Source organism: Cylas formicarius, unplaced genomic scaffold, assembly GCF_029955315.1.
Source record: "Cylas formicarius isolate icCylForm1 unplaced genomic scaffold, icCylForm1.1 PGA_scaffold_9__14_contigs__length_23061073, whole genome shotgun sequence".
Taxonomy (NCBI): Eukaryota; Metazoa; Arthropoda; class Insecta; order Coleoptera; family Brentidae; genus Cylas; species Cylas formicarius.
The window spans coordinates 9,613,679-9,631,864 of NW_026844365.1; the positions used below are offsets into that span (position 1 = coordinate 9,613,679).

General features: G+C 39.4%; 1 protein-coding gene across 2 annotated transcripts in view; it reads left to right on the forward strand.

Annotated features, from left to right (window-relative positions):
• Positions 1-18,186, forward strand: part of LOC132707521 (homeobox protein caupolican-like) — an 87,972-nt gene that overhangs the window by 51,593 nt on the left and 18,193 nt on the right. For both annotated transcript variants that reach the window (XM_060679412.1, XM_060679413.1), the window contains exons 2-3: positions 681-1,016; positions 15,418-15,536. In XM_060679412.1, the coding sequence (XP_060535395.1) occupies positions 681-1,016; positions 15,418-15,536 (455 nt within the window). The remainder of the gene's footprint in view (positions 1-680; positions 1,017-15,417; positions 15,537-18,186) is intronic.

Below are 18,186 nucleotides of genomic sequence, written 5' to 3' on the forward strand. Positions count from 1 at the left end.
GAGGCAAACTCGGAAACACCAAAGTTCAATTTTGAGTTTAAGAGGCTCGGATCAACAACCTGATTATGAATAATGTTGTTCAAGAATACCGCCGAGTGACAATCGCGGCGGGAACTTAATTTGTTTACTGCTTGGTTGTGTATTGCTTATATCAATTGGGGGATACCTATTACCATGCCTGAAAGACGAGAGTTTCAAGATTTTTCGTTGTACAGCTTAACCCGTACATTTTATTCGCCGCAGACACATTTTAGTCAATATGTGGAATGAAAGAAAGTTTAGGGTCAAAAGTAACACCTAAATCAACAAAAGTAGCTGGATATGATTACCAAATCGTTGATTTGGTAATCATATCTGATAATATTACTTGCAAGTGAATACGTCGTGACATTACATTTGATGGGAGTCATTATGGATACACCAGTTTTTAATACGCTTTACATTCAATGGCTGGTTTTCGCAGTCCTCAATACTATCAATTTTGCAGAACAGCTTTAGATCGTCAGCGTATAACAAGCAGTTAACATCAACACTTTCGACAATGCCATTAATAAAAATATTAAATACACAAGGGATTAAAAGCTACAAAATTCACTGCTGGTTGTCCATCTTATTTGTTTAAATGCGGTACCAACCACCATGCACTTTATCGAATAACTGAAACTGTTTCTTATTTTCAGTTGCTGGTTTCCGGCCAGCCCACAACAAACGCCGGCTCGTCCCCTGCTTCCGGTGGCGGTTCCCTGAGTCCGGGCGGTTCGGCCGGTCTTCCCGGAGCATTGTCGCCCGGCGGCACCTCCTCGACGGGCCCCACCCAGTGCTGCGAGTCCGGACGCCCTCTAGTAACAGACCCCGTGACCGGTCAGAGCGTCTGTTCTTGCCAGTACGATTCTGCCAGGCTGGCCGCGTTGCAGTACCCGCGCGGGGTGGGTGTCTACGGTACCCCGTACCCTTCTACCGACCAGAACCCTTATCCTAGCATAGGCGTCGACAGTTCGGCATTTTATTCGCCTCTGGTGAGTGTTGTGAAAGGGGCGCGAAAACGACGGCAAAAACTTCCCATATAAAATTATTGAAACAAATGTAAATACGTCGGGTAAATTACAATATCTGTTATAATGACCGTTTTAATTTTACAAATTGCTACCTGCCTAATCACCTCGGTATCTTAGCGTTGAACAGCTATTTACGGTGCGACTGTGTCGTTAAAATTTGATTGGAATACCTGTTATACCTACGCTAACCATCGCTGGGTTATCAACACTTTCGTTTCGTTTGCCCGTATCGAAAAATTCTAATCCGAAACAACTTAAACCGGTAATTTTACCTTTCAGAAAGTATACGCTTTAACATATTTGAATCGCTTACGTAGTACTAAAAACGTTTGTAAGTTTTGTGCGTCTATCTTCCACACACCTGAAGAGTTAGTTGTCTGATTCTAACGAGCAGCGTTAGAACCGGAGTTTGTATACCAGCAACGAGCAAATTTAATAACGTTACAGTCAGAGCATCCATTACACTCGTATAGAATTAGTATTTTGATGCAAACCAGTAGTTTCAAAGTGATCCTGTTCCTGTGAAAATCGATCAAAGCCCCGCGATGTACCCTGGCGTACACAGCGATGATGGACAAACCAAGACCAAGCAAATTAGGTTGAAATTGATCCTACCAATGTCAACCAGGGCCCCCTGAGGTACCCTATGGTACACGCTTGTTAGACAACCATCAAGCAAATTTAATAAAGTTACTCGCGAACGGTTGTTAAATCTGGCCCGGTCGGATTGTAAATGGCAGAGAGACGTTTTACAAATTGCCGCTAAACCAGTCCCCGTCGGTTTGGATCTGCAATACGCTCGAAACGTTTAACGAAAACACAATGTACGTCGCGATTTATAGAACGCCAGTGGCGTGGGCGCGAAAAAGGGAAACGCACGCCCCTGTCGCGGGCTTTCTATTGTGCCCGCCGGAGATGGACAAAGGCAGGAGATTCACAGGTGTACACAAAAGGCGTTTGTTTGCTAAACGCAACGTCTTGCAGTGTTGCAATTTGTAACCGTTTGTTTTGCCTATCTCGATAGGAAATTGCTATTTGTTCGGAGTTTCTCCATTCGGAACGCTCGCGGACGCCATCTTGGGTCCGATGTAAAACGAGAAATGAGGTTCACCGGTGCCAATATGTGTATGGAGTTCATTTTGTTAGAACGTTTATTACAATAATCGAGGAAGTACTGGGAAGAGTAGTTAAGACCTCACCTTACCGAAATCAAATCAAGCTCTTCTTTTACTCATTTGTCCTAATGGTCATTAGACGTCTTTTATTAAGTCTACTGTTATTTAAGGTTTTGCCGAGTTCTTTAGGTCGCCGTGTCTTTAAGTTTGACCCCTGGTGGCACTACTAACTAATCGCCATCTCTTTCTCATCCAAGTAAAGTTCATTCATATACTTTCAATATTGTTTCTGGTTGCAAGGATGACAGGTGACAGAGGTTTTAACGGATTCGCCAAAAACTAGCGGTCGCAATAAAAAATTGTCTCGCTTGACCGGTTTCGAGATAAATCAGTTTCCTCGCCGATATCTACTCGAATTTCCAAATATTGGCCCGAGTGTGTTTGCTTCGCAATATATATAACGTCGAACTCCTTGTCGAGTGACGTGCGGGAACAAAGGGCGCCGCCGCCATTTTGACACATGACAAGCGCGATTATCGACGCTCGGTACACAATTTGTTTTCGATGATCGTTTGTTGCCGACAAAAGAGTCAATCACTGCTGCGATAACCGAGCAAACAGCGATAAGGACGGCGTTATCATGCGCGGCACCATTGACGCCGGTTTCCAGGTGACGAGTGCGACGCATTTCGAGCAAATATCCTACAAAATAAATCACTCGAAAACGAAAAACCAGATCGACGATGACGATAACGCCTATCGGGTTTTGTATTACACCGATGTTTTACTTCAAAAATCGGCGTAAATCGTACGGGAATTAAGTCGATCTATCTTAGTCGACTTGTCAAAGGTTCGACCGAACTCATCCTCCACGACCGAGCGGGTTATTTTTAGACGCCGCAGTCGCATTTTGTCATATAGACAAACGCTGGACCCTTCTTGAGGTATGATGCTAACCCGGCATGTGATGCTCATGTGATTCTCCCGCACTTTGTACCACTAACAAAACTAAACTTTTATATTCACGTGCCGTTCAACTTCATCGGAATCGTGAACTCACTTCACACGATTTTCTGTACTAAATTCCTCAGCTTGATAAGGACCAGCTCAGTTCCCGTTAGACATTTAAAGTTTGCAAATATGGTCAATTTTGGTTCGTCTGATAGTAACTTAAGTCAAATTATCTTATAATTGCGTGTTTTGGCAAAATGAACGCGATAATCTTTAATAGTAAAATTTAAATCATTTTCTGAGAGGAAGCAACATGCGATTTTGACGTTATATTTCTACATTTTCTTCATTGGAAAGTGGGAAAGGTTTCCGTATTCACTGTGCATAGCCGCAAATCGTTACCGACCAGTGTGCGTTGATAACTGGCAATGCATAAGTGTCTATTATCACGTGGACCGCTATCGGAAAACCAACATCTCGTCATTTACAATCTTGTTGAAGACTTGGACAATTTCATATTTAAAATAAAATCCTTATCCTTAATCCGCCATATGAAAATCGAGATTGATATTTGTCGGCTTACCTTAACAATTAATGGTTGTCAGCTTTAAAATTTTACCATGGTATTTTATATATACCGTACATCAACATGTTTTATGTCGCATTATTTTGCACCTTGGGAGATCTACGCAGATGCTGTCAAGGGAGATAATATTGCAATGCCGGTGCAAAATAATATATACGTATGTATTAAGAACGATCGAGATTAGTCTAGAAGAATCATAGTAAATCGATATTATTTATATTTATAAATTGACTTTATAAAAAGGAAATTGTTTCCATTTTATGGCGAATAATTAAAGCAATAGCTCTGAAACAATACTGAGTTTACAAGGACGACTACACCACAACGTTGCTGGAGGCGTAATTACCAAATCACCAAATGATGCAAGCAGATTACCTATATCATCTACTGATGAATTACGCGATTCGCTAACCAAGTGTGTGGAGTTTAACCCACGATGTTCTGGACACGCGTTCCGCTTTGCAAATTGTGATAATAAAGCGGAATAATTATAGCATGTTTATCATCTACCGATGACTTAGGATCAGGAGCATCAGCAGATGATGTTCAGAACGTCGATTTAAGTGCAACGGTAACGGCAGCCTTATCGCTTCCCTCAATTAAAAAGAAACAACTATCCCAACACACACGGAGAGACAATATTGTCACAACACAACGTAATCGCGGTACAACAACGGCCATCGCATGACAAAATGTCGTGCCAATTCGTATATATAATTACGTTGCACCGCAGCATTGTCAGTGCGCACGAATACGTTCAATTGCTTCATATATCACGGCATCGACATAAAAGCTCGCCGTCCAATTTCTATTGTGCATTTCGATGAAATAAAATTGAAGCGCAGACGGACCGTGAAGCTTTGCCCGACGCCATATTGGTTCGCGAGCGAGATCGGCTTGTATATTTTGCCCCGGAGCCGTCGTCATATGGAAAAATGCGATAGAGTCGAATATTAGATTATTTAAATAAGTTTTAAATTTATTGATAAAAAAAGAATCGAAAATGCGTAGCGCCAATATGTTACTGAAACGACCCATCAATCATTGCAAACGTGGAGAATATTCTTTAATTCAGCATAACAATTATGATACGAAAAGAATGCAAACCATTTTGGTTCTCGCTGAACCCATGGCCAAGGTGGTGTACAGTTCCGGAAAATACAGACTAATAATAATGATGCATCCCATTGTCAGTGGAACCAACTGGGATGGATTAAAAACCAATTCTCAATAGAAGATGATAAATTAAAACTTCGACTGCGAGATAGGCTATAAATTGACCATGTAACAAAAAAGTCCATTACAATTAATAACGAATGTCCTATCCACGGTACACACTTTTGAACGGTTTATCCTCAATCCAATGACCTCAGTGAGTCTATCGAACACCGCGTCTCATAGTTCCTTCTTGCTTCTTACAGCTCTATAATGGTGCGCTGCGAAAGATGGTGCCTCCTGTTCTACTCATCTTCACTTATTTGCAGTAAATGGGACCATATTGTTTTGGTTCTTGCATTGCTTCAAAGTACCAATCCTTATACAGCCCTCCGTCCGTTTTTGTTTTGTCATGTTCACAACATATAGATCGCTTAAAGTCCGTTAAAACTTATTAAATGTCTTTGCCATTCATCAATAATATATTTATTAAAACTTGTTTCGGAAGACACTATAAGACGCTACAAGGCTCATCTTTAACGAAGAGTTTATCCGGCTCGAAGGACCAACTGGTGTTAATAAAAAAATCGTTTTCCTAGCTTACGACCGATATTCATTTTTATACGTGGCCGCATTAAATTTAAGTGGCGATTTGTCGTATTTTAATACCGCTGGGTGTCTGTGCGTTATAATGTATGACCTGGGCTCGCGTACATGTTTGTCCGTCATTAAATGTTTTAAAACGGTCGCATGTGCCCCGTCGTCGTCGATCCGACGGGCATGCAACTTAAAACAGGTGCAACTATGTCGACGTCTTGCGAGCAATTATAAAATGCAGGACTGTAGTGTTGCTTAAATAATTACGGCCGTCGCATCGTGCCGATAAAAATTAGCTGTTAACTGCTGGTCAATTGCGGAAAAAAAAACACGACGTACACAGATGCCACGTGTGTTGCATATTGTGCAACTGTTTCAACCGATCAAGATAATTGAAAATATGACTATATTTTTCTTTATAGAGAAAAGTAGTACTAGCACTATTTAGAAAAGGAATTAACGGATGTAACAATATATATATATATATATATATATATATATATATATATATATATATATATATATATATATATATATATATATATATATATATATATATATCCGGGGTTATAGCGTCCTGCGCCTTTCGGTTCCCAGTCTCTATTCTCTTCGGTCATTCCAGTCACTTGGTCTCAAATTTCGTTCTGACATGGCTCGTTCTATGCCTTTTTCCCACGTTACTTTAGGTCTTCCCCGTTTTCTTTTTTCTCGAGGCCTCCAACTCATCATTTTCTTAGGTATCCTTCGGTCATCCATCCTTTGGACATGGCCAAACCATCTTAATTGGCGCTCTTAGATATCTACTACAATTGTTCTCTCTGACTCTTTCGTTGGCGATTCTATCGCGTCTAGATATTCCAGCTGATCTTCTCCAAAAGTCCGTTTCGATGGTATTCAATTTTTTTGTTGTTGTTTTATTTAGTTGCCATGTTTCACATCCGTATGATAGGACACTTTTAATTGGTGTTTCCTATCTCTACTTATGTTTTTCGACCATAAAACAGAGTTCAAAGCTCCAATAATTTGTTTTCCTTTTATAAGCCTATTTTCTATCTCTCTCTCAGTCCGTCCGCTATGATTCATCACTGTTCCCAAGTATACATATTTTTCGCATGCTTCGATTTTGTTGCCGTTTTCTAGGTCTAGTTCTTGTTGTACTCCACCGATGTTAAGATATTTTGTCTTCTTTAAGTTCACTGACTAATCTTTATAAAAAGGAAAACAAAGCCCTTCGTAAAACCGAAACTTTCATTGGTAGACACTGCTTTTATTTTGCCTACAGTGGAGGAATCCACTCAAAAAATGGTGGTTAATAGACATCAACAAGAAATAAAATTCGAAAGGTAAAGATAATAAGACACTGAATGGATGGGATATATAGTTCGACAATAACAGAGATAAACAGAATACAGCTGATGTTTTACAAAAAAAAACATTGGGTATCGTCGAATTCACAAAACTGATAAAATGTTCATATTATCCCTAATAACGAATCGCTTACTACTTTCAAGACCTGAAACGATAATATCTATACATTTTGGTTGAATATTTGTTAGAACATCCTAAAATGCAAATGTAGATTTTCTCTCTACCAATAATGAACGTCTGGTGGGTTGTGGCGATTCAATAATGGAGAAGTGAACAGAAGAGATCTATCTCAGAAAGTTGCTGAGATTGTTGCAAAGACCTGGTGCAACATTTGTCTGAAAAAAGTCTTCGGGATCCGCGTTGATGGTTATACTTTATTAACCACCAATAAATTTCTTCGTACGTTCGCAGTAGTTTGGACCCCATTGGATATAAATGTACATAAATGACAATTAGGTTAATCTAAACTAACTCGCTAATTTTAGAATTTCAGAATATCATTTTGTATGAAGTGATTGAATTCGATGGACCTGTTCTTTTATCAAACTTAGAAAGCGTAGACGTCAATCCAAACATTTATATGGGAGAATAATTAACTAAGAAGAAGTAAAGCACTACATAATAAATACATAACGACAGAGATAAAAGCCTAGATTAAGTTTGAGTGAGATGCAAGTAAAAAAAAAACAAATTTCAATTTTTGAAATTAGTGAAAAGAGTTTGCTGAATATATTTTTTAAAAGATCGTTTTGAACCTTGACAAATTTTACATTCTTTCCCTTGAAACAAAAAAGAGAGGAAAAAATGCGAGAAAAATCGCATAAAACGCGGGAGTGAATTCATGGGACCTTCCGGACCGAACGTATATATCGAAAAATCCCGCCAGCACCTCAATATCTGACAGATATGATTTAGCAAGCAACGCACTTTATTTAAGTGCGTTCCCCGGATAGAAAAAAACACCCCCGGACGTCTGCGTCCCGATCTATACATATATATATTTATTCCGGTGGCGTAAATCTTTTTGCGGGAAGCGGCGAGGAAGACGGGAAGAAGACGGATGGGGGGGATTTCTCGCCTGGGATATGGGACGGCGGTCTATAAAAAACTCATTTTTAACCGCTCTTGAGCCGAGTTAACAGCGAAGTCGATTGAAAATCGCGCGTTTATAAGAGCGAAGAAAAAACTCGGAACAACCAGAGAATCGGGCAGCTACCCCCTTTGTATTTGGCTCGCATTTGGTAACATCGTCTAGGGAGAGGGTTGAGACAGGTTGTGGTTCAAATTATAGACACAGATTTGGAAATGTTGGGTTAGGTTATTTATGGATCCGCTGGTAAAATCTTGGTTCAGCCCAAAATGAAATTCTGAAGTTCTAACGCTAATATTAGTGCTTCGACTTAGTTGTCGCTTGAAAGTACTATTTCCTGCTATTTAGAGTACTTGGAAGTAGACAAATTAAAATAGAATTCTTTGAAATGTGCATATACATACGTTTATTAAAAATACCCTTGTCTAATAGAGTAACCAGTGAAATTTTATGAAAATCGTTATAATTATTCGCCATTCTTGTAATTCTCAATTTAGAAGCTCGTATAAGGATTTGCCATTCCTTGAGAAGTTTGCATACCCCTATACATTTTCCTGCCATTAGATGGTTTCCTACATATGTAGAGGAACTTGATCGTGTGATTTCTAGAGCTCAAAACCCTGAGGTCTAATCGCATTAGCATGAACAACCATATACCTAAACCTACATTTATTTGATATTTAGCGTATGGCTTTTCGAAAAAAGAGTTTTCTACAATATATACAGCAATTACACACCAAATATCAAGTACAACAAAGCTAGCTAATAATTTACAAACATCAAGATTATCTGTATATTCAATCGCATCTGGCGTTGCAAACAGGAAATCTTCAAGGCTGCCCCCGTACGATCGTTGGGGACAGTTGCACGAGGGGGAAGGAAGCTGTCCCGACTTGTTCAGAAAGTATGTGCATCTACCGTGTGGGGTTCTAATGCTATTCAATGTGCACACCAATTTGCGGGGTAGATCAAAGCCAGGGGGTCCTTCTGTTATGCAGGGCAAGTTGCAGTTCAGCTGACCTCTCGACCATTCGTGAATCCACGTGTATTGGGAGTTCTCTATTGATAAATATCTTCCTGTATTCGTTTGTCAGCAGATTTATTCGGCGCATGTCGCTCAATACTGGTGGCCAGTGAGTTGGGGTGGAGTTGATAACGCTAGCGATCATTCTCATGGTGCTGTTTAGTTGTGCATCGACGTTTTTCACTTGAGCGCTCTTGAGCCATGCTGGAGCGCAGTACTCCGCTGCCGAATAAACAGGACCCAGGGCTTACAATCTAAGTGTGGAGCCGCAGATCTTCTGTATAATATTATTTCTGGTTTTTACTTTTTTCTGCAGTGTTAGTCAGGTGTGCAAAGCTAGTTCGTCTCCACGTTGGTGCATCCTGGGTAACGCTAAATTAACTAGCAGTCGGATAATCCAGTCAGGTGTGCAAAGCTAGTTCGTCTCCACGTCTCCTGATTACACGACACACTGATCTGAACGAACTATAATGAGAAGCTGTAAATGATCGGACTTTATAGAGTCCAAATCAACATCCTCCCTTCCAGCTCATCGTCTAGACAAGTGAACCATCTACTTACAAAATTCGAATCCGGTCAACAAAATACCAGGTACAGGTGTGAGGTGCCTCAAAGTTTAGATTTATTCCGACCGCCCAGGACCATCGCTAGCGAATAAAATGAAGCCCAGCTTTGCCCATAGTTAAACGTTTAATCGGGGACCGCTTAACCGCAAACTAGCAAAATAATGGCTTCCAGCGTAGGTCGGCTTGCCGTTGTAATTGTGTCCAATACGGTTGTTCGCGTATACGTACAACAAATTACCGGTCGATATTGATTCTCCACAGCACCGGCGACACCGCAGTGCTTGATCTGTCTGGATAATTGATGACAGCCTGTTGTATCAATCGCGCTTAAGTGCTCGTGTGTGGGTACTTTCGTTCGTCATAGTCAGTCCCGTAATGGATCGTCGACTGACGTGCCCTTTGGGTTGATAACCTGAATTGGTTTATTCATTTGAAGTATTTGATATTGTTAATGGCGACAAGTTACTTTATTTATTCTTCAACTGAGTGAGAATGTTCTTCTGTTAGTTGACCGTCGCATTGGAGAGACCAATTATCATTGTTCTATCAAAAATTCTTGAACTGAACATGAACGGGGTCTTCTTCCTAGCACATTTCCCTGCAGTATTTGTCATTAGTTATTTTGTGGTGGTGAAAATTTAGTCGCATATGGAAGCTCGTGGAACCTACAAAATTACACGGAAATGTTATGCTGGGTTGTCTCTGGATAACATTTGATTTTCCTAAAACTGAGCCGGAATGTTCTTCTCTAATTTGACAGTTGTTTTGGAGACCATTGCTTAGATTCTTGAATTGAACCTTTGGATCTTCTTTACCATGGCTATACTGTTTTAGGGGTGCTAGTGATCTGCTTAACCCTTTAAAACCAGAACAATTGTCAAGTGAGTTGACATGTGGCCAATGACGTTTCAGTCAGTGTGCAAAATTCTACACCACATATTCAACATAAAGTTTCTTCATTTGTTCCTCATTCTTATCATTTACGTTTGATGATATTTCTAGAAACCTTAATTTGAGGAACCACACGTGCCTGCGAGGTAACAAAACTCCGAGATTACAAAAAGTGCGATTGGTAAAATAAAAGTGGTGAAAAGTGGGTCGCGCATGGAGCCTCGCGGAACACTTGCACGTTTACAATGTAAGACGCAAATTCGACACGGGGCAAAAACTTGTACCGACCAACTACCGCCAAATATTCATATTTTAAATTCCGGTGAGCTTTAGGTATGCGGGGTACCCGCATACCGTCGATTGTTCTTTTGTATTTTAACGGTTCGCAGCCGCCTTTGCCGAGAAAATAATTAGTTGCTTCATCCATTATTTTAAGGCGGTGCCATTGGCGCGCGAATCGAGGGGTCCGCGTTTATTATTATTTTTTTGTTTAAAGCAACGTTATCTGCCCAAATACCTCGCCGTATCTTATCTTCCGCGCGTGAATATTAGCAAATAGGCGTTTTCATTGTAACTATAACATAGGTTTTTTGGGAAGAAGTTCGTCCCTATTTAATCATTAATCAAACTTGTTGACAGTGACGTATTTAGAGACGCTCGAAGTTATCTCTCGCATTTGAAGTATTTAGATTTGAAATAGAACGTTGTGATGCAAAAACTACTCTTTTAAAACCTTAAAACCGAAGTTTTATTAGAAGTGATTCATACTAGTCAAATGTAATTTGAAAACTTCAAGTAGATATTGTTTACTTTAAAAAAATAATAAAACATTTTGTTAGGATTCATTTTTATACCTACGCTCCTTTACAATACTTGTTTTGAATCTTATAGGTATTAGATATACTGTGGCGGAAATTGATACGTCGCAGGCGAAAATGAAATTTTCGGAGAGAAGGTAATGATTTTCCATACTTTCCTTCACTCACTAACCTGCTCTTTGCGTCATTTTCTTTCTAATCAGCGATTTTCACACACTTAACTCGTAACTAGGCGTATTTTAAGAAAATACTGCCGCAAAAATGCCCCACCCAAACTCATTGGTGACCTGTTAGTGGCCATCTTAGTTGTTGAATGCTTCAAGTTCGTTTGTTAAAAACGAGATTTTAAATATAGCGCATGCGCATGTTGTATGGACCTTCTCAATTTTTTTTTTCATAGTCGCTTCATAAGTTTTGTAGTATCGACATAGGACTCTTATGGCCTTCATATCTCTAGTAGCTATATGTTTTGAATCTTTATAACATCAATTTCATTTATTTTAATTTTTATAATGATTTTTCAATAACGACAACTTGTATATCCCAAAAATGATATATTTTATTAATTTTACTTGCTTTCTTCATTTAGTAGCCATATTATACAGTGCACTCACTTAAAAAGATTAATTGGACAAGTCTAAAGACATTTAAAAGAACGACTAAAACGAAATTATGAAATGAACGAAATTTTCAAATGGCTTTAAATGTCGAATATTATCCCTCACATAACGACACGCTGACGTAATCAATATTGATAACTGATTTCAAAATAATAAAATATCAGAAAATGTGGTTGTAACTTTTACCAAAAAACCAACATAGTCCAACATGAAGTTGGACTATGTTGAAGGCAGTAAAATTATTTGGGTTTATGATTATAAATTGTAAAAGTTTTAAAATACAGTTTGGTTGCTGCTCGAAGCAATGAAATTGAAAGTTATATATTATATATTTAATAATCTAAGATTGGACTATGTCTTCTCAAATGTACCAAAGATAATTTTAAGACCACAAAATCGAAATTTATATCGCACCGACTTAGGGAGTGTGTCACTCTTCAATCATGGCGGAAGCAAATAAAGCGCTGAATGATTTTCAGGTGTAACATTAAAACAGTCAAAAGATCTCTTTTCATTTACATTTCTGTATACCTTTCGACTTTGAATGTAATTACTGATTCTTCTGAGATTTGTAAAGTTTTTCAATAAAAATGAATAAACATGCGCCGTGTCAATGTATCGCGAAAAAAACCGTGTCCAGATCTTTCGACACTATTCGCTGAAATCTTCTTCGCGAAACGGCAAACCCCTTCGCCATTTTTGTTTTCGACTTTAGTTTTACGTGCGTCGCACAGGAAATGTTACCGGCAGTGTGCCCCGACGAACGTGACATAAACTTTCTTCGAGTGTTATCTTTCGCGCCCGTTTTATTTCTTTGAGCGTATTTTAAGCGACACGGAATTCGCTGTGGCATTTTGTACGTCTCCATATACATTATTTATTATATTGTTTAAGCGGTGCACGAGATCGAATGCTTTCTTAACGTCTTGTGCCGTTTTAAACTTCTCGACAATCCATGTGTTTTGATGCAAGCAAGCTCCATTATTGTGATGCAGATCTCGACTTCTCTAAATATATTCTAACAATATTCGGAGAATACGAAACCGTAGCTCCTTCATATATGGAACACTATTTCTCTATCCTAACAAGCTCTATATATAACATACATATGATATCCTGAGACGAGAAGACTATGTTACCAACGTTAATTATTGTTTTTAGAAGAGGACCTCTAAAGGCACAGACACTGCTTCTCCCTCTCCGTATACCGATCAGAAGAAAGGAGGTGAATGCACAGACACTATTTCCCTCTTCGTTAAAGAGTCGTTGTCTGCTTTACTCCTCTTTATACCCAACAAAAGGAACAACATGATGAAGCGGAGGCGCCTCTAAGGGCGGTCCATGCCTTAAAAAGGTTGCTTATTATCTGTATAAGAACAAGAAGAAGCCACCCTAAAGCACATGATAGTATCCCAAGAAAAGAATGATAAGTTGAGATACCAGCTTGCTATCCAACGCATCTTTGGTCAGATCGTCCATATTATACGCATTAAAAGTAAGAAGATGAAGAAAAAACTTCTTTCAGGGCACACTCTTCTTCTTCTCCAAGTGCCTATCCGTTCCGGATTTTGGCGATCAGCATTTGGAAAAGTTCTGCAGATGATTTGTTCAACGACGTTATAAGGTTTGCTAACCAAGATATTCTCCTTCGACACGGTGCTCTCTTACTGTTAATTTTGCCTTGGAGGATTTGTTGTTAGACCCATATCTATCTAGGTTCCTCATTATGTGACCGAGATACTTCTATGTTGGTAATTTTTTATGTCCAAGATATTTTCAATATTCTCCTGCCCAGCCATAGTTCGAATAAATGCTTCCAATTTCTTGGTGGTTACCTTAGTGATTGTCGAAGTTTCTACGCCATACAGAAGGACGGAGAAGACTTAGCAACGCAATAGTCTGAATTTCATGTGTAAGGAAAGATTGTGACTCTTAAAAAGCGAGCTCATTTTAATAAGTACTGAGCGGGCCTTCTCGATGCGACATCGTATTTCTTGAGAGTTGTCCCAGTTCTCGTTTATGGTTCTCCCCAAGTATGTGTGCTTCTTTATTCTTTGTATTCTACTCTGGTTGATCTATAAATTGTCTTCCATGATGCCTCTTTTACTTACTACAAGGAGTTTGGTTTTGTTTATATTCGTTTCCAACCCGTACTGTGAGCTAGCCTCAGTCACCCTATCCATTAGATTTTGTAGTCCTTGAAGACTATCTGCAAACATTATAGTGTCATCTGCGTACCTTATGTTATTTAGTTTAGCACCAGTTATGGTTATTCCTTCTTGGATACTGTGAAGTGCCTCTCTAAAGATGTATTCTGAGTACACGTTAAATAAGATAGGGGATAGAATACATCCCCGCCTTACCCCTCGCAAAATTTTTATTTGTTCTGTGTGCCCGCCGTCAACTCTTGAAACTGCCGTCTGGTTCCAATACAAATTTATAATTATGTTTAAATCTTTAGGATTCTTTCCTATCTTCTTTAGTATGTCGACCATTTTATCATGTTGGACTCGGTCAAATGCTTTCTGATAGTCTATAAAGCAAGCAAACACATCACAGCTGCATCTCTGAAAAAGCAGTTGAACACTAAATAGCCTCTCTTGTGTCAACGGCATTCACAAATTCCAATTGATTTGGTGCAATCTGTTCTTCACAAAGCCTATATATTCTTTTGTGTATCTTAAGAAATAACTTTAAGAAATGACTCATTAAGCTTATTATTCTAAAATCACCACAAGTTTTCGCACTTGCTTTTTTGGGGAGTGTGATGAATTCTGACTCCAACCTCCACCCAGCCTGCTGGTTCATATCTTCTCCGTTAGACCGGCTATCTATATACTCACTATATACCATACAAAAACTATTTCGTACTAAAAAGGTTGCCCATGATCAGCTCCTATACTTGTTAGAAGAAAGAAGGCATTACTTCTCTCTCCACGACAGAGGAAAGAGCAGGAGAAAAGCTCCTGTAACATTTACATACAATGTATCACTCTTCAGCTTCTTTCTCTCTAAATAAAAAGCTTCTTTAAAGCCTGAGACACTATTTCACTCTTCGTTAAGAAGGCTGCCGATAATCATCTTCCCTTTCTCTATACGCCGATCAAAAACTTCTATCTTCTGACTGCAGAAGATAACCGATCAAAAGAATTGGCATTTGAAGAAGAGAAGGCTATGTTGGGAGACCAGATTAAATCCCTACTACCCTAATTCTCCCTTGTCGACCTCGTTCTGCGCCTCCACCGCTTTTCAACCGGCGAATTAAAATTTTTATGGTACAGACGACGCCCACCCATAAACCATCAATAAACCCGGACCCGGGCAATAGAATTTCAAAACAAACTCAACGAGGCCGTAAAGTACGCGACGATACTTTTATTGCCTCGATAAAATTAAAACTAAAGGCCGTTTGGAACCTCTTTAAACAGGTATTTGGGCCCGTATCGGAAACAAATGACCGCTTTATCTGATCGCGTCGATTAATTTAGATTTGATTCCGCGCATAAATTTGGCGAGACCGTCAACCGACAGCCGTATCGATAGCCGTGTCCCATCGGTGACGTTAGTCTTTTGTTTTGCAGAGCAATCCCTACAGTTTGAAAGATGCCAGCGGCGCGACGGACATGTCCGCGTGGACCAGCGCCGGTCTCCAACCGACCACCGGGTATTACCCGTACGATCCCACCCTAGCGGCCTACGGGTAAGTTATCGATTAGATAAGCTCGCCCTCCGTCAATAATTTGGTTGATTATTGACTAAAATGGAAAACGTTTTATTGATAGGAATTGGAATTGATAATCGCAAATTAAAAAAAAAAAACATAAAAAAACACTTTAGACAAGAGTATCCTAAGATCTCTAATACCACTTCCATAATGTGACCATTGAATGGTTCTCCTCTTAATTGATTTATTTACGTTACCACCACCAACGACATTTTTGTATTATCAAGGAACCTGAATTATGACTCCTCTTTCTCTCGAACCATTTAAGAGTTCTGACATGTTTCAATGAAACTTTTCCTTTCTACGGCTAGGCTTAATATATCCATGCAGCATTCATAAATGCCAACATGAACTTGAGAATTGTATCAGTGAAAGATTACCAGAATTGTATTGAATTTTATCTTTCCAGTTTTAGCAGATTCGGAGATATTTAAACGGTACTCGGTATGCACTCAATTTAGATATTAGACGTGATGATGTTCGTTTAATGGGTTTTTCTTTACTCGATCAAGTAATTAAGGCGTATCACTTAACAGTTCTTTCAAACTTTCCCTTCAATTCTCAGTCTTAGTGGTTCGTACATGCTGCCCCTCACGATGTGCGCTAAGTTCATGTCTTCTCCTGTCGATTCAGATTAAAAGTTAAGACTTCTTTAAATTAAACTTTTCCCCCATAGTTCTTAACCTCAGTGGTTCGTATATGCTTCTTATAATGCGCCCTTATTCGTTCCTTCGAATTCTTAGGTTCCAGAGTCGAGAATTAACACCCATACAAGGGCGCCTTGAAGTTATATAACACTGTTATCTTTTCATTCCTCTGCTATTCAGATGTTAAACTTGACTATGACCTTGTTCAGCCTGATGCGTGGGCAATCTACTTCCAAGAGATATTCCGTATTAATATAAATGTTTCCCAGTCCCAGTCCCAGTTGCAAATGCTGCTACTCATCACTGTACTAACTCTGAGCCTGAGGCTAATGGGACCTCTACGGTTCCTATAGGAGGACAAATCCTCCAAGTGTGATTTTAGTCCCTTTAACTTGCATCTAACCATTGCGTTTAGGTTCGACATAGTGGTTTTTACTCTAATATACTTCTGGAGTTACGGTACCAAGATAGTTAGAGTCTGAAGTAAAGTTCTATCTTGAGGCGATGATGCATTGACGTCCGTCAACGGATGCACTGGGCTAAAAAAAATAATAACCACCGACGCGTTTTCGAAAGAAGTTCCCACCGATAAGAGATCCGACGGGCGAGAAAAAGAAAAAAACAATGGCCGGGTCTAATAATTGACTGAAACAATCTGCCGCGGGCGCGTTGTTGCGCTGTTGGCGAATGTCGCGCAGACACATAATCCGACAAGTTCCCAACGGCGTTCCGCTGAATAAGGTATGAGATAAGCGATAAATATTTAGCGGGTTTCGTATTTTAAGAGGCGGCGAAAGAGCTGACGCGAACAGGGATATCATTGTTGTTAAGCACCTCATTAGAGAATGTAGAACTTTTATTCGGGGCTGTAATGCAGCGTTCGCGTTCCTCGCGCGGAACGTACGTTATTTATTCATGGAAACGGAGCGGGGTTTTTTCTCTGCCCGCGCGTCTCCTGGATCTCTATACGGGGGCGGAACGGGGGCGTACGAGTCGAGTCTGGAGTCGGTTGCTAATGGGAATTGGCGGACGATGTCGGTGCTGCCACCTACCGAACGACGGGAGTGTTAAAAGACAAACCTCCCCTGCTTTTGACCCCAAATACCAAACTGGCAAGGATTGAGCAAGTTTTGGGTTTCCGTTTCTTATCAAATAGTTAATAGTACATAGTACCACCGAGGTTCGCTTCAATTTCACTCTCTTTGTTGTTGTTAGCATACGCGTATTGTCACGTCACACCATATACCAGTCATAATAAAGAACGTACATAACGTCTATAAAAACATATTAAACCAATTTAAACGTATTATTTTATTACTAACACAATTTGAAATCTTGAATGCTACGAAGCACACCAAAGATGTTGGAAAACAATTTTATAGCTTTCAAACTGCAATAGCTTTATGCCAATATAAACTGCTGGACCACTTCGACAACGCTTTGGGATCAATAAAGGTCTCTTTGTATTCTTTTTAACAAACAACATAGTTTCGAGTATGTAAACACATATTATATCACATCGCTCCCAGCGATCTAGCGGTGTAGCAATCGTCTCTATATTCCAATCTTGTTAATTCTTATAGCTCGTCTCTGTAGCCCAAATATTCTGCTCATCAGATTAGCATACGGTTTCAAAGAGTTCAAATTGCCCAATAATAGGCTATATTCCATCCATTATCCATGTAGACTAACATTGCCTAAGTTGTCTAAGTTTCTAAGTTTATTTCCAGCTGATGAATGTCTAAAAAATCTTAAGTGTCTTGTCTCAAAGAAAAGACAATCCTCATTTTATTCTGTTTTTAACCGTTGTCTGGTCAGAAGGGAATGGTTCCATCTTTCATATCCAAAGCTTCGCTCATATCAATTTGGATACTTTAGTGTTAGTACTACTTTAAAATTTGGATTTTTGGAGTTATGCTATTTTCATGTGATTGTGGTGGCGTGGTATAAATATATAATGTTTTTTGGTATAATACCTA